Source organism: Dama dama, chromosome 19 (genome assembly GCF_033118175.1).
Source record: "Dama dama isolate Ldn47 chromosome 19, ASM3311817v1, whole genome shotgun sequence".
NCBI classification, from domain to species: domain Eukaryota; kingdom Metazoa; phylum Chordata; class Mammalia; order Artiodactyla; family Cervidae; genus Dama; species Dama dama.
In genome coordinates this window covers 50,703,302-50,729,764 of record NC_083699.1, presented here as the reverse complement: position 1 = coordinate 50,729,764, position 26,463 = coordinate 50,703,302, and the positions used below count along the sequence as shown (strand labels likewise).

General features: G+C 49.2%; 1 protein-coding gene across 6 annotated transcripts in view; it reads right to left on the bottom strand.

Annotated features, from left to right (window-relative positions):
- MYLK (myosin light chain kinase) overlaps nt 1–26,463 on the bottom strand; it is a 280,134-nt gene that overhangs the window by 15,351 nt on the left and 238,320 nt on the right. For 5 of the 6 annotated variants that reach the window (XM_061166997.1, XM_061166994.1, XM_061166996.1 and 2 more), the window contains 6 exons: nt 25,795–26,100; nt 16,632–16,664; nt 16,443–16,536; nt 14,776–14,979; nt 9,030–9,247; nt 7,297–7,420 (listed from right to left, as the gene is read on the bottom strand). In XM_061166997.1, coding sequence (XP_061022980.1) covers nt 7,297–7,420; nt 9,030–9,247; nt 14,776–14,979; nt 16,443–16,536; nt 16,632–16,664; nt 25,795–26,100 — 979 coding nt within the window. Of the gene's footprint in view, nt 1–7,296; nt 7,421–9,029; nt 9,248–14,771; nt 14,980–16,442; nt 16,537–16,631; nt 16,665–25,794; nt 26,101–26,463 lie in introns of those variants that run through there. The other variant, XM_061166999.1, reaches the window with a different exon arrangement.

Below are 26,463 nucleotides of genomic sequence, written 5' to 3'. Positions count from 1 at the left end.
ATCTGTTCTTCCCTGATGGCCAGGCTAGAACATGGCCCCACAGAACCTTCTCTAACGTCCTGGAGGATGAATGTGCCCCTCCCCACACCCTGGACCGGTCCGGTGACACAGCACTCGTCACCCCGCCCTGTCCCACCCTCTCACCTTCCACCCTCAGCACCCAGAACAGGCCCAGCCCACGCAGGGCTCAGCAAGGGTGTCTCCAGGGACGGTGAACCTTGAGCCTGCAGTGTGAGTCTGGGGATGCAGCTACACTTAAGTTCAAAGCTCCTGAGGCATTTAGGCCAAACCAGAAAGCTTCCCTCAGAGGGACTGAGGCCTGTTCATTTGCTGGGTGACCTTGGACCCTGATTTCCGTGTGTCAGCTTCCTCCTCCGTTAGATGGACAACCTGCTACTGAACTACAGAGAGGTCACCACACCGTCTCTCCCTGTTCTCCTTCTCCTGCGTCCTCATCATCATGGCAGCAGACGTCTATCAAACGTTGACTATGTGCCATGCACTGGGCAGAGGGCTAAAGTAGATTCAGTCTTAACACCACCCTTTAACCCAGGTAACTCATCACTTGGTTTAACAGATAAGGAAACTGACACACCAAGTGGGGTTAAATAACTTGCCCAAGGTTTTGCAGTCAGTGAGCCCCTTCCTAACTGCTATTTTTTACAATCATTTCCGGAAAGATGAAGTCAGCCACAGCCTACAGCACTGGCAGGAGGCCTGGTCTGCAGTAAAGAGCTTGGTCTGTGACCATAGCTATTACACAGCTCTTCTGTACATAGTTCACCCCCATTGCCTCATCAATCTGTGATCCTGGAAACGATTCATTTACCAATAGCTCGAGCCAAATAAAATTTGGAAGGTGAACTATCTCAAAGTCAAATGGAACAGACTTCTGGCTTAGTGGCCTCACCTCTGGACACCTCATCTCCACCCCAACCATCCAGCTGTCCACCCACCTTGATCCAGGGCTAGCCTCATGGGCCTTAGAAGAGCCCCACTCTTGGTTTAATGCTCTGCTGCCATAATTTTGAAATTATTAATAATGTTGCACAAGCCACCCTACTTTTTAATGCTGCACTGGACCCCACAAATTATGTATCTGGTCCTGTCTGTCCCTTGAGATGTATTGTGCCATCAACCTTCACAGTTAAGGCTTCACTAACATCCCTTGCCCCAAATTCATCATCATAAACAATAATGCAAACCCTTTGGGAGCTGTTTTGCCATTCAAGAGGCCTCAGCTTATGAAATACACCCGTCCTATTTTTGCAAGGAAATCTTGCCTTGGGAGGAAGAACCCTTGGGTAAAAATCTTCATTTAAAAAAAAGAAGAAGCCTTTTCAGAGTGACTTATCTCACCCTAATCAACATATTTGTGCTTTTGAATAAGAGAGTTTTATAGATGGCATTAAAATGTCTTAAAGCAAGACAGTAATTTATGTTTTGAGATGGCATGGAGACAATCACTCTTGATCACCTCACAGTGAGGGAAGGGTGGTAGTCTCTGCAGTTATGTAATACTCTTTTCTCTTCTCTGGGCCTCTGAGTCCCTCCTTATATATCAAGGGCACTGGGCTAGAATTGCTAGGGGTTCCCAGTATTCCTGGCTCTCTGACGCTGGGGTGCCCTTGACTAGTCCCATTAAGATAGAGCCTGACTCTTGGCCCTCAGCTACGTGCTTCCTTCTGTCTTCCTTCCTTCTCCATTTTCCATTTGAGACAAAGGGGAAACTCCTGCAGTGTGCCAAGAGATTGTGGGAAAGCCAACAACCCCACTGTGGAATGCTGAAAGGCCCCCTTCTGTAAACCTCCTTTCCTAATTAGGAACTGCAATCCTGCAAAAATAGGGCTTAATCTCTGTGTGATGTTCACAGTCGGGGACAGCCTCCTGGCCTCTGGCCTCTGGCAATCCTCTTTCCTGGCAGCCCCTTCATCTGAGATCCCCCTGAGCCTTGGCTGCCTCCTTGACTGCCCCAGCTCTCCCAGCACTCCCCCGATAAAGAGAATGTGTCTCTAAGATAAAACTTGCACAATATGCAGAGCATGATGACAAAGAGAGTATTGGAATTGTAGTAATCCTGTTTCTTGGTGGTGGGATTTTGCAGAATTTTTAAACCTTCTTTCTTGGACTTTTTTTTTTAAGTGCTAGAATTTGCATAGGATCATATGTGGTTGGGTTGTTCAACCCAATCAACAAACATAATAACCTTATCATTATAAACACAACGACTCACCTCTTTTCCTAGTCTTAACTAATTTTTAACTGAAGGAGATCAGAGTACACCACCCCAAAAGGTGAACTTTGGCATAAACATTGCAGTGAGCTGAAGGCAATTAACTCTTTGTCCCACCACTTTCTGTCTAAAAGTAGGACATAAATGTCTCTTTGTTAAGGTGACATGAATTTCCATTTGGTCTGTTTGTCCATTTCTTCTCTTATCAGGAGGAGGAGAAAGACCCTCATCTGCATATCAGATCTTGCTACAGTCTCTATACATTTCCTCCTCACCTTGTCACAACTTAGCCTCTCCAGAAACTCCAACCCCTTTTTCCTTTGTCCAGTTATTTCTATACAATTTATCACTCTTTGTTAAAGTAGTATATAAGCTCCAAATTTTAAATGCACCTTGAGTCACATTTCTTTATGAACACCTTTATGAACATTTATTATATGTACATAATTAAATGTTTTCTTTTTGTTAATCTATCTTTTGTCAGTTTGATTTCCAAGCCCCCAAGAACTGAATCTAAGAGGGTAAAGGAAAGTTTTTCCCTTCCCAACATAACCAATGTATTTGTTTGGTTTTCAAGAAACTGTAATCAATGTGGGCAAGTTCTTGGATCCTCTACTTCTTCTTCACTTGACATTGTCTTTCAAAAATGTATACAGTCTTCATGTTCATTTTTAACGGTTAAATATTAGTCTTTGTGCTAATGAGTCAACAAAGGATATGACTTCAGGGTGTTCTAATTTTTTAATTCTTAATCTCTTACTGCAGCCAAACTTCACCAGGGAATCTGATGCAGAGACCCGTTCTGCTCGCAGGACAGAACATCAGGAGAAAAAAAGCAAAAAGCCCTCTTCAACTATACTTTCTTTGTAATTCTTTTAAACAGCAGATGACCCTACTACATGAACAGTCAGCAAAGGGGACCACATATCTGCCAGCAGAACTATTGAGTGCTTAGGAAGGGTTTAGTCTTTTCTCCCATTTTAGCCTTGGGATACTCATTCCCTGGTGTGCTGAGAAGATTTGAGAGGGCTGGCGGTGTTCAGAGGAAGAGCAGGGCATTGTTTTGTGTAGTGGCCCACGAAACAGCAACCCAGGGTTTAGTCATGTTAACCACAGCCCAGGTCCCTGGAGAGCAACACCTGCAGGCGTTTTCTGGAGCTGGTGTGGGTATGGGGTGCCTGGAGGTCATAGGAGCTGGAGTCAGAGAGCATGTCTGGGTGGAGCTCCTGGATCCCTGTGAAGAGCCCTGCATCCAAATCTGAGTCTGAGTAGGTACCCGATGCTTGGGCACTGGGACTTCTCCCCATTCACAAGGATGTTGTCCCCAGAAGTCACACTCCAGATGGGATGGACCTGGCTGTCTGGACTGTGGTGTGTATGTGTGTGCTTAATTGCTGTTGTATCTGACTCTTTTCAACCCCATGGACTGTAGCCCACCAGGCTCCTATGTCCATGGGATTTTCCCAGGCAAGAATAGAGGAGTGGGTTGCCATTTCCTTCTCCAGGAGATCTTCCCAACCCAGGGATCAAACTGGTGTCTCCTGTGTCTCCTGCATTGGCAGGGGGATTCTTTGCCTGCTGAGCCTTGGACCGTGGTGCATGCTCACAAGTTAGCTGGGAATGGGAAGTCTGCTGCTGAGCACAGCAGGAGTATGGGAGGGAGGAGAAAGCAGAGTGGAGGTGTGAGGGAAGGGAGGAGGAGAAGGAATTCTGGAGTAGGGGTGAGACCAGGACACAGAGATGGGTCTCCACAGGCAGAAAAGGAACACCAGGTCCTCAGGAAACTGGGGAAAGGAGACAGGAGAGGAAAGGAGGCTTAGAATGTCTTCAGGGTTGAAGTATGGCCAAGAGAGCCCACTCCTCTCTCCTCCTGCCAGAAACCACACGGGGATTGCTAACAGCAGAAGTCTCAGCAGACTCATGAAATCTCTTCTCTCCCTTCAGAATCAGGGGTGAGAGGGTAGGGGCCCCACAACCCCGCCAGCTGCATCTCTGCCCTGCCTGGGGACCCTGGGCTGGCCGTGGGGCTGGGTCTCCTGTGCTGTGACAGGATCTGCCCTGATCTCTCCAAAGGTGTGAGGAGGAATTCCTTCAGCAAAGTAAGAACAACCTACCGGGCATGGCTGCTCACTTAGGAGGTGCTAGCCAAATACGTGCTGCAAATACATCTCTTCTCACCCGGCCCCCAACTTTCCATCTCTCACTGGCCCCAGAAAGGAGATGGGGGGTGTCCTCTGGAACTAACAAGGAAGGTGACCCTAATAAGGACTGCTAGACAGACAACCAAGCTCCAAACAGAGGGAGGGAGGTACAAAAGGGCCGCCAAAGAACCTTGCCTGGGAGGGGTGGTTCCAGCAGCAGCTCCAGAATACTACGTAGCAGGGCTGGGAGGAGGCCATCTAGCTGGCTCCACATTCTGTTCTCACACCACATCCCCACCAAGAGCCCTAGTTCAGGAGAGAGACTCCCAGACCTCAATCCCCACTGTGAGAGTCAGTGGAAAAGTCCTAGGGGGCAGAGAAGCCCTCTGGGGCAGAAGACAGGAGCCAGGATATTGGGGAGGTTGTGTATGTCATCTCCCCTGCTGCTTGCCTGCCTCCCTTCGGCATGCACCTCTCCACCCTCCTCCCACCCCATCCAGATCCTTTTAGGCTGGTGCCCCGTTCATCACAATTATTTCCTCCCCATTTCAAAAAGTCCTTCCCCATTTCTAAGTCTCAGCTTTAAAAGTAATCTAGCAAACCATGTCACGTGATATCCAAATTACTTCTTCGACCTCAAAGAATTTTCATTTTAAAATAAAGTGGTCTTGGGACCCAGTAATTCTAGTTCAAGATCCAACAGAAATGCATAAAGGTTATTTCCTAAAGCATATGCACCGGGATACTCACGATACCCTGAACTGGTATCTGAACTAGTTGAGAGCCCATCAGCATAGAATGGACGAGTAAACTGGAGGAGGCTCACAGAGCAGCACACTACACAGCCCTGGGAAGGACCGGCCAGTTACACAGCATGCTATGAATGGGGCTCACACACAGTGTGAGGCAGGAGAAGCCAGACACGTCTTTCTGTGTGATTTCAGTTACGCAGAGTTCAAGAACAGGTGATCATGGTGTGCGATGTTAGAATGGGGATCAGGCTACCCCTGATGGGGTGACTGGAGCCAGGGTACTGGGAGGGCTGCAAGCGGGTGGTTTCTGGGTCTGGGTATAGCTGTGATCACTCAGCATGTTCACTGAGCATCTAGTCACTGCTCTGGCCCTGACCTGCATGAAGACCAGTCTTCCTAGTTTGCCCAGGGTGGTCCTCACTTCAGCACTGAAAGCCCCATATCCTGGGAAACCTGGCAGTGATGCTGAACTGGGACAGCTGGTCACCCTCAGGACTATGGAAGTGGGTGGCCATGTGGGCTTCCTTAGGCCCCATGACCTCAATGTCAAATGACGATCAAATCCCTGCCCCACCCCACTCCCAGGTTTGTCCTGAGGACCAAACTGATGATCCGGATCCTAGACCAGTGGGAAAACTGATGGGGACAGTAAGATGAGTCTCCTCGATGGCTGCAGGGGGACCCAGGGACAGAGCCAGGCCACAGGTAGCTGACAAAAGACTTTCTCAAGAGTCAGGTGTCTCTCCCAGGGAAAGACTCAGCGAGCGCACCATCCAACCTGGTATAGCCCTGGCTGCCTGGCTCTCTCTATTTACCAAGGGGCCAGAACCATAGAGTCTGGTGTAGTCTTCTTTGCTCCTCAGCTCTCTTTCTCTTGGAGATGCACTCCTGGCCACAGTTTCTCCTCTGCTGCCCTAGGGGGAGGCTGTGCTGTGGGGGTGACCCTGAGCAGAGAAGAACATGACTCTCTGGGGTCCAGAACCCGTGATACAGGTTCAATGGAGGGAAGCCGTCCTAACACACCACAGGGAGAGTCAGACTCCTGAGCACATGTAAATGCCTCACTGCACCAAAAAAATCACTCCACTTCTGCTAAAGCATTGGTAACTGTGGTTCCTAAACCTAGCTGTGCAACAGAATCACCTAAAGCCATTTCTCATAATGGAGTCCAAAGACCTGGGGGATCTAAGAAAGTAACTGTAGAGGTCTCCTTCAGGTTTTCTATGAGAATGTTTAATTTGTCCTTTTGCTTTAACGACAGAACTTTTTTTTCAAAATGATTACATGCACAGCTGCAGCTTCAGGGAAACCAGCCCATAACTGTATATTGCCGCAAAGCTCAGGTTTCCATTGAGGTTAATGCCTGCTTGCGGCCTGGGACTTCAGAGACTGAATCAGCCAGATTCCAGCAAGAGGGTGTGCTCTAGGGTCTGGTGCTCAAAGTGTAGTGCTCAGACTAGCACCATCAGATGCCTGCAGCCTGTCAGAAATGTAGGTTCTCAGGTCCCCGGAACTTCTGAATCAGAACCTGTGATCTAAGGAGAGGCCCAGGGGATTCACACAGATTACTGTCTTTGCAGACCTGGTCTGGATCACTGGCCTCCTTGCTTTTCTGCAGCATTTGTAAATGAGTGACTCCCTATTTTCCACCTAATGTCCCACTTCTAATCACTGCACAGTAGCTTTCTATTGTCTGTTGGCCCCACTAAAGGCTCTATCATCAAATCAGTCCATATACTGAACTCAAGAGATGAGGCTGGCAGTGAGGTCCTGCTGCCAAGAGGATGGGGTGCGGTCCCCTGAGGATGACGGTGACACCCACAGGAGATGTGCACCTAGGCTCCCTCTCTGCTTCTCTACAGACCCACAAACACACACAAAGGTAAATTACACAACACCAGCCATATTCCTGCCCTCCTGACCAAAGGCCCCAGGCTGGCCAGCCTTAGGGATGAGGACAGGCCCAGAATGGGTACCTTAGTGCATGGAGCTAGACCCTCCCACAGAAGTGTGACACAGGCTGTGGACATCACCAGGAGCATAGGAGTGAGGCAGGGCGGCGAGGAGAGGCTTGGGAGCCTGTGGCCCTCTTGACTCTGGGTGGGCCCTGCCCTGGTCCCTCCAACATCAGGGCAGCCTGGGGCCCTCCCCCGTGTGGCCCAGGACTCACAGGATGTAGCAGATGACCCCGATGCTCCACATGTCCGTGGCGTAGCCAATGGGCTCATAGTTGATCACTTCGGGTGCGACGAACTCTGGGGTGCCAAAGAGGACCTTCAGAGACCCCGCATTCTCTGCAACCAGGATGGAGAGTGATCAGTCACTGGAACATCCCTAAGCCAACCTGAGGTGAGTGGATGCCAGGAGGGATACAAGTCAGGCCGGCCTTCAGCGGCTCTCCCCTTGCAAAATGGCACAGAAACAATGGTCTCCTCACAGAAAAAGTACACGGACACACCAGTGAAACTGACAAAACGCATGTGCAACTCAAATGTCTGGGGTGGGGGTGGGGAGTGGGGAGAGCCCATTACAGCCCTGCCCCAGATGGAATGGCCTTCTGTGTGTCTGTCTCTCCCATGAGTTTCCCGATGCAGGGGTTGTGACTTATGCTTGACAATAACCTCTACCATGCACTCGACGTTAGTACTCTGCTGCCTTCTTTAGGAGGACTTTCCTGTTTCATACTCTTGCCTAAGAAGGAGCATGACCCCCATTTCCTAAGGAGGAAAGGGAGGCCCAGGGACTGATTCACCCACCCAGTTAACGGTGGTCAGGATCTAACCCAGGAGTCTGATTCCTGAGCCGTGTGCCCCCTCCTCACACCACCTCTCCACGTGCAGCGTCCCGTCTCTCCTCCCAGGAGCTGCTGGGAGGTTAGTCAGGAAAAGCCATAACCCCTAGGTGGTGCCTCTGAGCCATAAAGGAACATCACCCCCCAAAATGATTCCAGGGCTGGGTACTAAGTTCCCATCCGCCTTTTCCTGTCATGCCCTGCCTCCTACAAGTGCAGGAACAGCAGAGATGCTTCAGAGGACCCTGGCCTAGACCTAGGGCTTGATTCCACCACAGCTTGTGTGGTGGGACTTGCTGGGCAAAGTTACCATGAACCTCAGCTTCCTGGTCTATAAACAGGCTCACAAATCTGCCCTGCCTACCTCACAGGGTTGCTTTGAGAATCAAATGAAGGAAAGGATGTGAAAGTGCTCTGGAAACTGGACAGTAGGATGCACCATCACCAAAATGTTCTGCTGATGAAGGCACCAGAGTGAGAATAATCATAATAATAAAATAAATAGCTAACACCTATAAGTACTGGGGCGTCCCTGATAGCTCAGTTAGTAAAGAATCTGCCTGCAATGCAAGAGACCCCCATTTGATTCCTGGATCGGGATGATCCAATGGAGAAGGGATAGGCTACCCACTCCAGTATTCTTGGGCTTCCCTTGTGGCTCAGCTGGTAAAGAATCTGCCTGCAATGCAGGAGACCTGGGTTTGATCCCTGGGCTGGGAAGATCCCCTGGAGAAGGGAAAGGTTACCCCCTCCAGTATTCTTGCCTGGAGAATTCCATGGACTGTATAGTCCATGGGGTCATAAAGAGTCGGACACAACTGAGCGACTTTTACTATACAGTGCTTACTATGCCCGAGGCACTGCTCTTAGCATTCTAATGTATTAGCTCATTTGATTCCCTTAACAATTCTATGAGATGGGTACCATTATTATCCCATTTTACAGATAATTTGAGATGTAAGTTCCCACAGCTAGTAAGTGGGAGGGGCAGTCTCCATGGTCTCTGATCTCAGCTCCAATCTGGTGCATCCCCCTTAATACCCACAGAATGGAACACAAACAGCCACTACCATGATCTGTTGGTGACAACAGGAGAGGCGGCTCAGACTTACCCAACCTCCTGGCCAGACCGAAGTCAATGAGCTTGATCCTGGTGCCTGTCTTGTTGACACACATGATGTTCTCGGGCTTGAGGTCCAGGTGGACGATGCCCTGCTTGTGGATGTACTCCACCCCCTCTGAGATCTGCTTCATGTACTTGATGCACTCCCGCTCTGTCAGCTCAAAGTCCTCATCAATGATGCGCTCGAACAGCTCGCCCCCAGACACGCTGCGGGGACAGAGAGGGCACTCAGACCATCGGAGCAGGGAGACTGGCCAAGGGCAGGTTGGGGGAAGGGTCAAGGGCAGAAACGCCCAGGGGTTGGGGGTGCTGGGCATTTTCTGCAGCTTTCTGAGTTCTAGGCCACTGCCCCATGATATGGATCTCAATCTTCCACTGTGTGAGAAGGACACAGGCCTCCTGGTTTCCTGCGTGGGGGACCCTGCCTGTGCTTGCTAAGCCTTGGGGGGATTCAGGGAAACATCTAGGCTGGACAATTTCAGAGGTGGTCATGAGCTGAGAGATCTACAATGCTCTCCTGAGCTGAGAGATCCACAATGCTCTCCTGAGCAGAAAGGGTAACTGCCAGGTAGCCCGTTTCCCCAGATGACTGTAGATGTGAGGGACCATCCTGTTCTCCAGCCATGTCTTTCAGCCATAAAGAACTGAAGCTTAAAATACTCACAGTCTCTGTAAGCAGTGGCTTCACAAAGCCAGAAACAGAAAAATATCTCCAATAATAAGGAGCTTCAGCACATTTTCGAAAATTCATTGGCTGTAACTCAATATGTTAATACTTGCAGTTGTGACCAATTTGCTTCCTCTGGCTAGGCCTATAGCATCAGTTTACTCCTCCAGCCATAGCTAACTTGTCTCATTAGCTCCCTGGCTTAGGCTGGGAGTGTAGTACATCCTTCCTGCCTGGATAGACTTTGGATCCTGGCCGTGGTGGTTCTGGGGCCTGCAGTGGGCACCTTTTGCTAAGGATTGGCCCAGAGGCTACAGCCAGCCAACATGTTTCCCTTCAGTGCAAATACATGGGGCCTCTCTCCCAGCCCTCCAACCCACCTTCCTTGCTCAGAAAGTTTAAAGCTCTCCTTGGTAACTTATGTAGCATCCAGACACCAGCACGCTCTTTTCCACAATGGCCTATAGATCCATCAGCTGAACAAAGCTGAGTGGGCTTCTTTCTAGGCCTGTCCTCTTCCAAGGGAAGTCATCATAAAGATGAGAAAGAGCTGAGCTTGAATCCTGACTTTGTGTGACAGTGGGCAAGTTACTTAACCTGTCCCTAGACCATAGTAGTTAGGAATGAAGGAACTTCTGTAAAACATGCCTGACATACAGTGGGTGCTCAGAACATGTTAATTATCATTTGACAACCTGAAACAGGTCAAATGGATCTTGTTACTGACCCTTGAGGGAGAGACAGACAAGGATGCACAATGGGGCCCATGGGACCCCTGAAGCCTTTGCAGGCTTCCATCACCACAGGACAGACTTTCACTTCTGAACTGGTAAAGGTCGGTTTGTTCCAGTGGCCACTGGAGGGTGCTGGAACCAACGCCTTAGAGGGTGCTAGAACCAACTGAGACGGAGGTCCTTGCGTGGCCGGGAGGTGGCGCCTCTGTCCTCAAACCCTTCATTTCTATTGCTCTCCACCCAGGCTCTAAATCTAATTTCCCTTCGTAACTTCCTAGGTTTCAGGCTGTTCTTAACATCTCTGAGCCCTTTTCTATCTGCAAGATGTCAGTAAAAACAGTACCACCTCACAGGGTTTCTGTGAAGACTGAATGAATTAATTCAGGTAAAGTGTTTAGAAAAGTGCCTGGCATATAGTAAGTGCTCAATAATTTTAATTATTATTATTATTTTAAAACAATCAGTTGCAGAAGAGGTTCTAGTTGAAAATACAGACTCCCAAGCTTCTCTCCTGGAGATTTTGATTTAGAAAATCTTGGCAGGGTCTGTGATCCATATTTTCAATGAATACCCCAGGTCATTCTTATCATCAGATAAGTTTGAGAAATACTGGTTTACTCAATTACCACTCCTGGGAGGCCAGCTGAAATTCACGTCCCCTGAGAAATCACTCTTGATTTTATCATATGATCATTCCTTCTGGGGGTTCCCACAGTCTCATTTCTGAACTTTTTGCATCAAGTCTACTTTCTTTTAATGTTGTTTGTGAACATGTCTGGAAAAAGTCTGGTTCATCTCTAGATCCCTGTTTATACCTGGCAATATCTGGCACAGACAAGGTATCCCAAAATGTTTGGTTTTAAATATTCTGAAAAAGCAAGCAACCATTTTTTTTTTTTTTTTTTTTTTTTTGGTAGCATTCTTGGGAATGTCTGTGGCAATGAGTGGTAGAAATCTGAGCCATGGAGATGGTTACTGCTGCACTTCTAGAGGTAGCCTATTCAACAGAGGTGTATATATATTCACACCAATTCAAATCTATTTAATGTATTTTGAAAACTGTTCCTGTGGTTCATTTTCAAGGATGGTAGTAGGACTTACACAAATAGGATTATTGTTTCTGTATAGGTTTCTCTTCCAAATGCTCAAGACTGTGGATGGAAAGAAGCTACCATCCACAGAAATGGGATAAAGCCACAGGCCAAGATTGGGCCAAGGAAATGCATACTTAATAGATTAACAGTGAGAGCGAGAGTGAATGAACTAATGAATACCCGCCTTATCCCAAGGGACTGTATTTATCCCCCAACTGCAGATAATGGCCAGCCCTTGTTGGCAGCCAGAAGGATGCCACTCCATGGGGCTCCACACCCTGACCCTCTCCTGTGTCATGGCCGCCAGCTGCTTCTCCTTCGATCAGTTTTGCCAATGGTAGCACAAAGGTAAGGCGGGCAACGGATGACTCAGCCTAAGCTGCATCTGCTTGGGTGCTCAGGGTCCTACCACCACTTGGAATGTCCCACAAGGACGACCCCTGACTCCCTGAAGAGGAGTCTGAAGGAACCCTTGTAACAGAGAAACACTGCTACAGTGATGGGGGCTTGTCCTGTAATCAGAGGTCAGAAAGGCTGAAGATGCTTTACCTCTGATTTCTCAGTGTATGTGAGGCAGCTGATCTGGAAGCTGGGACCCTGGAATACAGTTTCATTTTTCTGTATCATCAGGGATTGTCCTTCTCTTACTCTGTTTCTCCATCAAACAAGGGGAAGAGCAAACTGTACTGCTGAAAGCCAACCTTTTCCCTGTCAATGGCCAGGTCTATATAAGCTGGAAGGGAAGGACAGGTGGAGTATCAATCTACTCCTTCATCTTTAGTCGAGCTCCTATCAAGGGGCAAGCTCCTTACTCCAAGTGCAGGAGAATCATCTGGTGTCTGTGCATGGAAGACTCACCCCTGTCCACGGGGGAGGCGTGGGGCAGAGGGATGAAAGCCAGACCAGATGAAGCCTTCTTACGTTTCCTCCCAACATTTTCCATCCAGCTTGCCAAGTCCCAATTCCAAGCTAAGTATGGTATTCTGCCCACTGGTGCTGCTGCCCGGCCTCACCCAGGCTGGGCTGCCTCCTACCCCCTCCTGCACCTTCTCATGAACTTGCTCAAGGTTTAACTTCTAAAGATGAGACATTTCTTCACATGTCCCCACATGCCCACACTGCCCGGACCAAACCTGCTCTACAATAAATGTGAAGAGCAGCAGCCCACACGGCTCTTGTGAGGGCGTGACGAGTGAGGCCATGGACTCGGGCTCAATCTTCCCTAGAAGCGTGGAGGGAAGTTTGAATTTGGGGTTGAAAACTGATTCCAAGTGATGAATGAGGATTTTCTTTGAATCTGTGTGAAAGTTGCACAGAACTGCAGAATTTAAAAAGGGAGTCTCATCAAATGCTGCTCTTCACTGGAAGGATTTCCTAATTACAGAATCATTACAGCTAATCACAGCTCAACAGTCAAAGAAACTGTCCCCAGGCTTCCTGAAAAGTAGGATTTCCACAGATTCAGTTGTGTGTTAAAATGCTCACAAAATAATTTTAAGTGGAGAAAAGACTGGGATATAGAAAAAGTCAACACATCATACTCCTAAGAATAACTCGCAGTATAGAGCCTCTGCCTGACACATGTTATTCCATCTAAGCCCCACGTTATTCATGGGGTGGTTTACAGCCTCCTTTTACAGATAATAAAACTAATGACTGGCACACTTGGGTAACTTATTCAAGGTCATACAACAAGAGGTGGAGCAGGGATTGGAGTGAGGTTGCTCAGACTCAAGATTGCTCTGTCTCTTCACCATGACTGCCCTCCCCGAGGACAGACTGAAAGGAAACACACCAAAAGGTTCAAGAAGTGCAGGGAGTCACTCCTCAAACTGGGGCTGCCTCGCAGGCCTCACTTTCCTAGGAAAGAACCCTGAGATGTTAACAGGGTCCTCTCCAAAGCACTGAGATCCCTGAGTCTTGGGATGAGCAATTCAAGGATGCTGGAGGCAATTTCAGAATATTGCTAAAGCTTTCAAATGCATATGTCCTTTGTTCAGCACTCCCACACTTCTGGGGATTTATTCTATGGGATGTAAAGCAGGCATGAGGGTAAAGATGTATGTACAAGGTTACAAACACTGCCTTTTTGTAAAGCAAAAGCCTGGAAACTATCCAGGCCCCTATCAAAAGAAGACAAATAAACTGTGATCTATGCACACAATGAGATCCCAGGGAGAAGGGAGAATGAGGAAACCACGGCTACTGGTATGGGCCTCTCCAAGACACACTGTTGAATGCAAAAAAACCAAGTATAGAATATTGAGTGCAGCTTCTCTTTGGGTTAAGAGGTGAGAAATACGAAAATATATATGAATTATATCTATAAATAACAAATAATTGCATTGCAATAAAGAAACTTTGGAAGGACACAGACAGAACTAACAAAATTCATTACCAGTGGTGATGAGGGATAGATGGGGGGCAGGTGTGGGAATGAGACTTTCATTGTATATTTTCTTATATTTTTTTATATGATTGTATCATACACTTTAAAAATTCAGATTATAAAAAGGCGAGGAAATGATTAAAAAATACACACTGTGGAGGATGCCTGGCTTACCAATTCTAGCATGTGCATTTGAGTGTGTGTTTGTGTGTATGTGTCTGTCGTGTGTATGTGTGTGTGTTTATGCACACACAGACCAGCAGCTCAGAGCGAAGAAAGAGAAGGTTGGGACTTCAAGAAACAACAGAATCCAGGAAAACCTTGACTGAATGTCATCTGATCATCTCCCGGCCTCTGTACAAGCCAGGTCAGAAAGCACTGCTCTTGGGTGACTGAGAGGTGGAGAGAGAGCATATCAGTGTGGACCAGGGGCACGCAGGACAGAGCAGAGGACAGGGGCAAGGCTGAGCTCCCAACCCTGGGCCCCCTTCTGTCTCACCGGCTCTATCCCCCACTTCTGCTCTAAAGCCACCTTAGGTCAGAATGCCCTGAATGAAACCGAGGCGGCATAGGGGGAGCCCTGGCCTTTCACAGGGAGGTGAGGGGGAAAAGGGGTCTTCAAGGACCCAACAGTGTGTTCTGGAGCCGAGCAGAGGGCAGGAGAGGGCAGCGGGTCGGGACCAGCGCCGTGCACAGTGGGCTGTTCTGAGTGGTCAGCACCTGGCCAGACGGGCTGCAGAGTGCCGTGTACATCACAGCGGAGGGGTAGGGTGGGGGTGGGACAGTAGGGGAGGAACAGGAGCGGCTCCCGGACCCACCGTGCCTGGGCCACCCCTCGACAGGCCACTCACATCTCCAGGACCATGACGATGTTGGCCTTCTCTTCGAAGGCGTCCACGCACTGGACCAGCTTGGGGTGGTGCAGGCAGTTCATGATGCTGATCTCCTGCCGGATGTTCTCTTTCTCTTTGGCCGAATACGCCTTGAAGAATTTCCCTGCCCAGATTTTTCCAGTTTTCTTTTCTACAAGTCGAAAGACCTGTCCAAATTTCCCACTGTGAATGAAAGGAAGAGAGAAAAGGCAGTTTAGCCCAGCTGTCCACCAAACAGCTGGGGATGGTCAAGCGATGGCCTGTGGGACATATTTGGCCCCTCCTCCTCTTTTTATAAATAAAGTTTTACTGGAACACAGCCATGCGCATTTGCACCCACATTGTCTGTGGCTGCCTTTGGGTTTCAGGAGCAGAGCAGGAGTTGCAGTGCCGAATTGGCCCACAAACCCTAAAATATCCATTATCTGGCCCTTTACAGAAAAAGTTTGCCAGTCCCTGCTCTAGATCAATGAAGCACATTGCTAAGGCTGACAAATCTGCTCTCCATCACTGGTCAATGTCAGCCTGTGTCTGGCCCCACATTCTTACCCAAACTCTGTCTAGTCTTGCTGTTCTATTAGTAAATATTTTCTTTTTTTGGCCGCACCATGGTATGTGGGATCTTAGCTCTCCATCCAGGGATTGAACCCATGCCCCTTGCAGTGGAAGCACAGATTCTTAACTACTGGACTGCCAGGGAAGTCCTTGCTATTCTTTTAGGACTGATCTCCTTGGGCTGAGGCCTCAATCTTAGCAACAGACTTTTTTTCCTTTCCCCCCAAAGCGATCCATGACATCAGGTTGAGGAAGTCCTCCCCAAATACAGAGAATTTCTGGACGACTGCCTTCCCTCCACACACTTTCAGCACCAGGGCCATGGAGACAGCCCAGCAAGGCCCCTGCTTCCCACTGCGGTGATGGGTGGTGGCACTCTTCTGACCACACGCCTGCCACAGCACAAGGGCCTTGTTCGGACTCTTATGAGGTTGATGGCACTCCTTTATTTGCCAGAAACCCTCCGGAAATAAAAGCTGAGCCCCATTCTTTTTTCTTCCACCTTCCATCCTCCTCCAAGGACAGATGGTCAGAGGGAGGCAGGAGGCCCTGGATGCTGCTTCTGCTAGTGGGGACAGCCTGGCTGTGCCTAGGCCTCAGTGTTGGGGTCTGAGTCCATTGGTGTCTCCACAGCCCAGGGAAGCTGAGCAAAGACTGTGGACCGAGCTCACAAAGTGAGGGGTGATGATGGGAGCTGTGTATCAAGTGGGCATATTTTGCTACAGCACTAAAGCTAGACCGGTTGAATGGCAGCACAGATCCAAGGGAAGGGATCCTAAAGACAGGCCAAGCCAGCCTGGCTGCCCTGGGTTATGTCCTGGGGGATGCATGGGGGCAGGTGTGCAGAGAAGGAAAGACCTGCTCAAGCTTGCAGAGTTGAGCCCTGGGCACAGCAGCTCCTAAGAGAGCCCTGGGCATGCAATGCTTTTGTGGGTGCTCGCAGGTCAAGTCTTCCCAGAACCTCAGTCTGGGGGAGTTGGCAGAACCCAGGAAAGGACAGGAAGAGGAGGCATGGAATTTAACCTCGGGGCCAGCGCCATCCTCACTCTGGGGTCCAGAAGGGGACCCACTCCACTTCCCACTCCACTTACGATCCTAGTCTCTCTTCGATGTCGTAGAAGTCGGACACTTTCTGCTCGGTATTGACCGTGACGGTCCGGTAGTCGACCTCAGGCTCCTTCTCATCTGCAGGGTTGGGGCGGGGTGAGTGTGAGCCATCAGATCCCTCCTCACCCCCATCCACCCCTCGAGTCTACCCAAGGACAGGGCCCAGCACTCACCATCATCTGACACCTCCACTTCGTCCTTCGGCTCTGGGGGCAGAGAGGATACAGGTGATTAGTATTGAAGGCCCCGAGAGCTAAGCAAGCTGGGGGCCCTGTCTGGCTTCAGCCTTCCCAAGCACGAGACTCTAAGCCCAGAGCTCTGGGCATTGCCATGGGATCAGAGGCTTCACACTGCAACAGGGCCACATATACACTGGCAGGCCCGGGCCTCCTCACCCCGCCCAGCCTCTCCTCCCCCAGCCCTTCCTCCAGCCCCATCTCTCTATCCTCAAGGTCTCCTAGACATGTCCGTTTTCACATTTTTCTAGTTTCTAGAACCTACAGACAACCCAGAGAGTCCCTTTCTACTCTCCCTCAAAAGTCAGCAACTTAGAGTTGCTGCTGCTGCTGCTGCTAAGTCGCTTCAGTTGTGTCCGACTCTGTGCGACCCCATAGACAGCAGCCCACCGGTCTCCCCCATCCCTGGGATTCTCCAGGCAAGAACACTGGAGTGGGTTGCCATTTCCTTCTCCAATGCATGAAGGTGAAAAGTGAAAACGAAGTCGCTCAGTTGTGTCCGACTCTGAGTGACCCCACAGACTGCAGCCTACCAGGCTCCTCCGTCCATGGGATTTTCCAGGCAAGAATACTGGAGTGGGGTGTCATTGCCTTCTCCTCTTATAGTTGCTACTAGTATCAAATCTATTTATCCATTTACTGAGCTTTTTATGGAATTCCAGCCATGTACCAGATATCTTGCCAGTGATTGTGGGTATACAAAACAAAATACAGATGGTGTGATCTCTCCATCATGGTGTGATTTCTTGGAGCTTATAATTTAGTTGGAGAGGCAAATATACATATACTTGAAATATTCATTATGAGTGTTATATGGTGAAGCACATGTTACTGCCACACAAACTGAGTAGACAATGGAGGAAAGTGACCCAAGCCGGGTAAGTATAAAGTCAGAGCAATCAATCTGGGAAGAAGGAGCCACTGAGCTGTGTCTTAGAGGAAATAATGGAATACAGTGAGAAGGGTAATGTCATGCAGGAAGCCAGCAAGGAGGCACATGAGCAGCCCATGCTGGCCGTTCACACAACTGTGTCAGGGTGGGAAGAGAGACATGAGTGTCCAGAGGAACACACCCAGTCCCGAGGTCCTGGTCTTCCTTTGCTTTAGTATAATTTGTTTCTATAGGGCCATTGTGGCTTCTTGACCATGGCCAAGTACCTTTTGCTTCCTGAGCTACAGTTTCCTCATCTGTAAAAGGAAAACACTGTATTTCTGGGTGATTTCTAGGGTCCCTGGCTAGCCCTGGAGTCCATGCTTTTTGATGTTCTAGGTGCCACTTGGCCATGATGTGGACTGTGTCCTTGACAGCGGGAGCCAAGGGAGGCTTCCAGAAGATGTGGAAGGACCCGGCGAAGCCATAGAAGGAGGACAAAGATTTCTAGAGTGTGTGTGTGTGTGTGTGTGTGTGTCTAGGCACAAGATGAGGGAAAAGGGTGCGATTTGCTGAAAGTCCCAACAGAGCAAGACTGAGGATAGGAAGTGGACGGTAGGTAGAAGGAAGACCAGAGCAGATGGGGTGGAGGGGTTTGTTAGATGCTGCCCAGCAGGGAGGGGTTGTATGGGAGCGGGCTCAGCTTCACAAATAGGATGAAGGTGTGGGTCAGGGACAAGGTGCAGCTCAGAACTGTAGACAGTGAGCCCCTCTGTTCAGCTGAGGGCAGAACAAATTACTGAAATCTAAGCAGACAACCTGAGAAAAGCCACACAGTTCCCATACCAGATAAGGACCCCTTACTAGAAAAGAGTCTTAAAAGAGATTATAAGCACATGAGCAGGAACAAGAGAGGCTATGATTTGTTTAGAGTTCTGAAAACACTGTGGGTGAAGTTTAGTTTTAAAAACCAAACAAAAGTGGGATTGGAAGCAATATTTATTACATAAAGGAAAAGGCCAGGGAAAAATAAAAAAACAACAAGATCAATGGGGACTCTCAGATTAGTGGTGGGGTTCACAGAAATTCCCAGGATGTGAGTATAACTGATCAAATCAAATCACAGATTTGAGAGTTGAGAGTGACACTGTCAAATTCATAGCCGACCAGAACGTACGTGAGAGCAACACACCTGGAAGGTAGTAATGGAGTCACATTGTCAGGGAGAATTGGATCATTCAAACTTTCAGCCTGACAAGTCCTAGGGTATCTGAGTGAGTGAGTAAAGTCACTCAGTCATGTCCGACTCTTTGCGACCCCATGGACTGTAGCCATACCAGGCTCCTCCCTCCATGGGATTCTCCAGGCAAGAGTATTGGAGTGGGTTGCCATTTCCTTCTCCAGGGGATCTTCCCAACTCAGGGATCGAACCCAGGTCTCTAGCATTCCAGGCAGATGCTTTAACCTCTGAGCCACCAGGGAAGCCCACTAGGGAATCTAGTTAGAACAAAAAATGGGAGCCCAGTTCCTCAACCAATTGCTCTGGCCAACAGAATGCTGTCACTGGGGAAATGTGCTCTGGCTGCAAATAGGTATCATTATTCTCCCCTTGGTAGAACCTGGGGTCATATGATCCTGGAATGCTGTCTGTTAGGCAGTCTTGATGGAGCTGGAAGAAGTATGGGTCATTGACAGGAAGAGCTGCCATGTGAAGACAGTCAGAAAGGGTTAGGCCTCTCTAGTTGGGAAAGGACCCTAAAGCAGACATGGTTAAAAAAAAAAAATCACAATAGCCAAGGGTAAGGTTAGGGTTATGAACTTTCACCAACTAATGAATATTATAACTTGGGAGAACAACTTAGTGTTACATCCCATATAGGAGGAAGGCTGTAGGCATATGGAAATCACATCTCAAGAGTTACCATAAGAAGAATAAACAGGTTCAAGAAATGTTCTGCTGAGTTCAACAATGGTATTTCAAACAGGACTTTAAGATAGCAAGAGATTCAATATCCATTCAATCACTAACAAAGCACCCGTGGATGCCAGTTACTGGACGGGGACTTAGAGACAAAATATTAATGATAATAACTACATTTAGTGTCAGGGAACTCCATTGTCCTGATGGGGCATCGTCAGGAGGCCCCAACTGAGACAGTGGTTTGACCTCTCTTGACCTTTCGGTCCCCACACCACACATGCTGGTGTGAAATGGGCAGCAGGATGGGAAAGGACAGAGAGGCAAGCTTTCTTGACCTGGAATCTCCAGGAGAAATGGTCTGTCTTCCCCTAGTGAAGGAGCAGCAGCAGTACTGTGAGCCCTCGAGGGGCTTTCCAACAACCTGTCCCCCAGAGGCATCTTCCAGGTTGCCCTGAAATAGGCAGTTCTAGAACTCGCCTCTCCCCATTTCTCTGACACCAGTTAGAAGTGGAATTAGCTGCCGTCACCTCAAACACCACACCTACCCTCACCTCCTGCCTTTCTCCTTAGCAGTCAAAATGCAGAGTGCCTTCCTGATCCATGGCTGCAGGGACACAGCTCAGTCTCAGGGAACCCACGCCTCTGTCTCTGTCTCACTGCTACATGGCAACCCGTCCTCTGTGTGGGACGTGGACGGAGGCTCCAGGCTGAGACATTTCCCTTCCTCCTCTTCCTTCTTGTCCTGCCTCCACTCTGTTCGCAGGGGGAAGGGTCACGTGAGGAAGAGTCCCAGAGGAGCGGGAGAAAGACCACAGTTCAGTTAGTCAAGCTCTCTGAGCATCAAGGGGCAGTAATGAGAGAGGTGGCCATTCGGCAGCCATCTTTCCACTGAGGAAGGAGCTAAATTGCAGTTGGAAGAACTTCAATGAAATATTAAAAAACAAAAAATCTACTCAGAGCTGTGAGATGCAAGAGTTAAGTGCAAGAACTATTTGGAATATGTTTCTGGGATATTTCTGCAGTCAGATGAGTCCCATCCCCCTGGAGTGGCATTTGGGAGAGGTGCGGCATGGTGCTCCTGCCCTCACAGGGCATGTGCCGAGCGGGCTCCCTGGACAGAGTGGTCCCTTTGCTCAGCGGGGTGCTGCTGTGCCCCCGGTGGACACTAGAGGGCGCCCCCGTCTTCGGGAGGTTGGCCGTGGTCAGCACCCCACCCCCTGCACTGGGTGAGCTGCTGATCTTCCTTGCATCTCTGGGGGCTCTACATCTCTAACTACCCTTGGGGCTCAAGGAAGCCCTTACTCTGCAAGATGCCTCTATCACAGCTGTTTGCTAACAACTTTACAGACTAGAGGGCTTCCCAGGTGGCCCAGTGGTAAAGAATCTGCCTGTCAAGAGACAGAGGTTTGATCCCTGGGTCAGGAAGATCCCCTGGAGGAGGAAATAGCAACCCACTCCAGTGTTCTTGCCTGAAAAATCCCATGGACAGAGGAGCCTGGCGGGGTACAGTCCATGGGGTCACGAAGAGTCAGGCACAACTCAGCGACTGAGCATGCATGCACGCATACAGACTAGAACAAATTAGGATCAGGAGCAAGGATGATGTGGATTTAGGAGTTAGAGCTGAGTGGAGCTTCCTGGGGGGGATGGAGAGGGTGGGAGTGGAGATTCCTGGGGGGGGGATGGGAGACAGTGGCTGTTTTCGGGGTAGGGGGGAGGGGAGGTGCTAGTTTAGCCAGGTTTGGGAAGTCAAGGAAGAGAGCTGTCAGGTTAGAGAGCCTGTCTGAGAGGTGGCCCAGGCATAAGGAGGCCACTGGAGCTGGGTGGGGGCCTCTATGCTGTGCTGTGTCCTCCACTGTATCCCCAGCACCCTCTCAGGGCTGGGAAAACAGGACAGGTGAAGGGCGAATGCAGAGTGAGGGCTGGGATGGAGCTGAGAGGTCAGGATGAAGCCAAGGACTAAAGTTGCTGAAGTGGAGGGAAGAGGGGCCGTGGTAGCGGTGGGGAAGATGAGAGCCAACGTGAGTGGGGCTTAGATTAGAGTAAGTAGGGCTCCCTGGCATTGCCTTTCTGATGATCAGACCCCACTGGCTCACAGCAATGACCTACCATAATCACTTACCCCATCCTGCTTCTACACATGTACATGTACACACACACACACACACACACACACACACACACACACACACACACACACACATAGACTGAGACCCAAGGCACTTTTAAAAAGAAGAGAGACAATCAACCCTGGCTATAACTAACAGGCATCTGAACAGTCCACAGAGAGCTTTACTTGGAAGTCCCACCCCCTTACCCTCCCATTCCCCCACCCTCGGTCCCTTAGAGGATGTGCTGCTCTGCCCCTTCCCTTCCTCCCCCTGAGACCATTCAGCTGGCTCTGAGGGTGGGAGCTGCCAGCCTGGAAGCCCTGAGTGGCCTGAACCCCCTCTGGATTGCAGGTGATTTCAACATTTCAACATTTGTCTGCTCCCAGCCAGGATGGACCCCAGGAGGAGAATTTAAGAACCACAGTGTGTGTGTGTGTGCGTGTTGCGGGGGGTGAGGGGGTGGGGAGGTGGGCAGGGGGGCAGTTTCAACTGACTGTGGGGAAGAAGGGAGGAGACACCTGCCTGGAGCCAAGTGATCTCAGCCCTCCTCTCCACAGACCATCCTCGCAGTCCTGGAAGCTGCTGTCCAGGCCTCTTAAGAGCCAAACTCGCAGCTTCTGTGGCCTCTGGCCTTCTGTGTGGGGCTCATCAAGGATTCTGCAGTCTCTCCTGGTGTATGCTATAAAGGACCTTGGAAGCTTTCCTTTCCACCTAATGTGTGTCTCACTGCCATGTTATCCCCTTTCTGTCACTTTCCCAAGAGGTGGGGAGTCGTCTTCTTGGACAAAGTACTATTCTAAAAACATGCAGACTGGAACCTGGCCACCTGTCCTGGCACCCCCACTCTGACCAGTTTGCTCCCACTCTGCTTACATCAAAGGGGGGAGTCATACGGCAGCAGATGGCAGTTGTGCTGCTCTGTTTCTCTCAGCAGGCATTTGTGAGCAGCTAGTGGCAGGAGCCCCGGGAGACTGCAGAGGCTGGCAGGGCTGCCCTGGGGGGGCCTCCAGAGTCTCCCCCCAACCCCACCTAGCATGCTGTAGCTCTCACAGAGGCCTGATCTCCAGGTATCTCCAGGGTTTGTCTGGGCAAAGGCCCCCAAGACAGGACCGCACAGGCAAAATTGTAAATTTGGTGTGTTTTCCATTGGCATCCTCCAAACTTTCTCTCTGGAGCCCTTGTTTAACTTGAGAGTAAAGTTTAATATCTATCTTAAACCTAAAATTTAAAACTAAAGACGGTGACCCTGTCATGACAGTTTCCACACTAACGACACCTCTGGCTATAAGGGTGACTTCAGGCTCTCACTCTATTGAGCTGCTGCTGCTGCTAAGTCACTTTAGTCGTGTCCAACTCTGTGTGACCCCGACATCCGTCGTCCCTGGGATTCTCCAGGCAAGAACACTGGAGTGGGTTGCCATTTCCTTCTCCAATGCATGAAAGTGAAAAGTGAAAGTGAAGTCGCTCAGTGGTGTCTGACTCTTGGCGACCCCATGGACTGCAGCCTACCAGGCTCCTCCGTCCATGGGATTTTCCAGGCAAGAATACTGGAGTGGGGTGCCATTTGCCTTCTCCGCATTCTGTTGAGCTGGTCCTTTAGTCTCCTCTCTACCTCACATCTTCAAGTTTATTCTCTCCTAGAGCCCTTTTGCTTGCTTTCCCTCCCCCTTTCCTTCCTGCCCCCAACCTTGCCTCCATCTTAAATTCATAGCACTTGTTTTCTTCTGTTCACAGGACACTTCTTGAAGTGGCATTCCACATAGGCCTCCTTCTTCCATTCATTCCTTAGCCGCAGGCCAACCATTTTTTACCCCATGGAAGCTTCCCAGGTGGCTCATTGGTAAGGAACCCGCCTGCCAATGCAGGACATGCAGGTTCCATCTCTGGGTCGGAAAGATCCCCTGAAATAGGAAATGGCAACCCACTCCAGTATTCTTTCCTGGAAAAGCCCTTGGACAGGGGAACCTGATGGGCTGCAGTCCATGGGATAGCAAAAGAGTTGGACACCACTGAGTGACTGAGCATGCACAGAAGTGCTATGGACTTTGCTCTCAAAGATCACTGCACAGCAAAGGGTTAAACCCAGACATCCTCCCGCGTCCTCATCTCTTTCCCCTTTGCCACTTGCTGCTTCCTGTGTTTCTGCAACACAGCAACCGCCCCTTGCTTCTTCCCCCTCTTAGGCCTTTCTCCGGGTCATGCAGTTTTCTTCATTTCTGTGTCAGTGCTGACTTTCTTTCTGCCCTCATTGATGCCCATGGCTTCAATTACCAATTCAATAGTGAAGAGAGCTGGAGCTTAAACCTTTCTCCTGAGCTCTGGACTCAACCATTCAACAGTCTGAAGACACCTCCCTGTGGACAGCCCTCAGACACCTCAAAACCAGAGACTCCACCTCCTCGGGACTCCCTGCTATCTAACCTCTAAGTCACTAAGAGGCAGCCTGACCTCCTCCATCAGTGTAACCAAAGGAACTCAGGCTCAGGGTCAGACAGCTCTGAGTTCAAGCTTCAGCACACCATTTTCAAGCTTTGTGACCTTGGGCAAATAGCTTCATTCCTCTAAACCTCAGTAACCCATCTGTAAAAGGCGGGTAATAACAGTATCTACTTCATTGAGTTAGATGTGTGAAATAATGCATGGAAAATGCTTTAATCTGGCTATATATTAATAGCAAGTGTTAAATATGTTAGCCACCATGAAACATAATAATCTCTAAATGGCTCCTGAATTTGTGTTTAGTTACAAGCCAGGATGTGGGAGTAATCTTAGACTCTTCTAACTTTTCCCTGCCCAAGAAGTGATTCAGTTCAGTTCAGTTCAGTTGCTCAGTCGTGTCCAACTCTTTGCGACCCCATGAATCGCAGCACACCAGGCCTCCCTGTCCATCACCAACTCCCAGAGCTTACTCAAACTCATGTCCATCGAGTCGGTGATGCCATCCAGCCATCTCATCCTCTGTTGTCCCCTTCTCCTCCTGCCCCCAATCCCTCCCAGCATCAGAGACTTTTCCAATGAGTCATTAGGAATGGTCAATCCTACCTCCTAAAGTTCCCTTACTATCCTCTCCTGGACTACAACAGAGAGGCCCAATCAGTATCTTACTGACTTCAACCTCACCCTCCATCCCATCCACTCCAGTGCTTCTCAAACTTTCATGTGTATATGAATCCATGGGGGGCTGAGGGTGGATGATGTTAAAATGAAGGTTCAAAATTATTAGGGAAGTAGGGGGTGGGGGTCGTGGAGAATCTGCATCTCTAACAAGTTCCCAGGATCCCAAGACTTTTGGTCCAGACCACACCTTGAGTTGTAAAGGTCTACACTTCCTCAAACTCTTAAAAAAAAAAAAAAAAAAAGATCTAACTATATCAAGCCCCTACTTTAAAACCTTTGATAACTCACAATTTTATCTAGACTATCTTTTTTGTGTTGCTTCCTCCTATTCTATCTCACACAGCATATTCTCCTGGTCACATATGAGAGTCTCAAAATGATATGTGTTTCTACCAGTTTGTACCTTTGCTCACATTGTTTCCTTTGCAAGGAATGCTTCTCTCTATCTGACCTGCCTCTTGGAATCCTATTCCTTTCTCCAAGACTCAGTGTAAGTATTACATCTAGGAAGTCTTTCCCAAGCTTTATAGCAAAACTATTCATGCTTTCTGCTGTATCTCCACAATTTGTTTATACCGCTATAATATCAAAAGGATGTGGCCCATCTCAAGATGGTCTTAACTACAGTCTTCACAGCTGTCCTCCTTGTTAGATTTTAAACTTCTGCTCTTAGTGGTCTTCATTTCCTAGGTACCTGACACTGAGTAGACCCTCAAACAGGAGTGCAAGAAAGGAGGGAGAGGGATGGTAGGGGAAGACGCTGAAACTGTATGTAGGTCTACCTGAATTCCAGCTTTCTAGGACTGTACTCCTGATTAACACACCATCGCCCCCTGGTGGCACTGTATCAAAATTGCTGGTTCAATATTCTTTGTGAAATTTTTTGTGAAAGATCACAGGTACCTCTTTTAGAGTAATGCTCAGCATTACAACATTGGAAAGCAAGATCCCAAAAGACCCTGACAGTCACCAGTAAAGTCTTGCCAGTTCCCCTGTATCCATCTCCATACAGACTTCTACACACACAAAGTAAGTTATGGACATTTATCTCAAGCCAGTGAGGAAAGGAAGGCAGCTTACCTTCTTCAGGTTTCTCTCCCAAGGCTGTGAGTTCAGACTCCTGGCTTGGCTCACTGGTTCCATAGACATTGATTGCACGCACACGGAATTTATACTCTCGGTCAGGCAGCAGGTCTTGAACGTTGAAAGAAGTGCTGCGGCACGTGGCTAGTTCCTTCCACGTCTTGTCCACTGAGTCCCAGATCTCGACACTGTATGACTGTACGGCGCTGCCCCCATCATACGAGGAGCCATACCAGGACAAGGTCAGTGAGGAACTTCGGATGTCAGAGGCACAAGGCGTGCCGGCTGGGGGGTCTGGCTTGTCTGGGGAAACAGAAGGATAGCATCACCCAACTGTGTGCGATTGCAGGGAGAGAAGGTTTTTGAATTAGCCAGTCATTTACAATGTAACAGCTGGACCATACAAAAGACTAAACGCAGAAGAATTGATGCTTTCGAACTGTGGGGCTGCAAAAGACACTCGAGAGTCCCTTGGACAACAAGGAGATCAAACCAGTCAATCTCAAAGGAATCAGTCCTGAATATTCATTGGAAGGACTGATGCTGAAGCTGAAGCTCCAATACTCTGACCACCTGATTCAAAGAGCTGACTCATTGGAAAAGATCCTGATGCTGGGAAAGACTGAAGGCAGGAAGAGAAGCGGGGAGACAGAGGATGAGATGGTT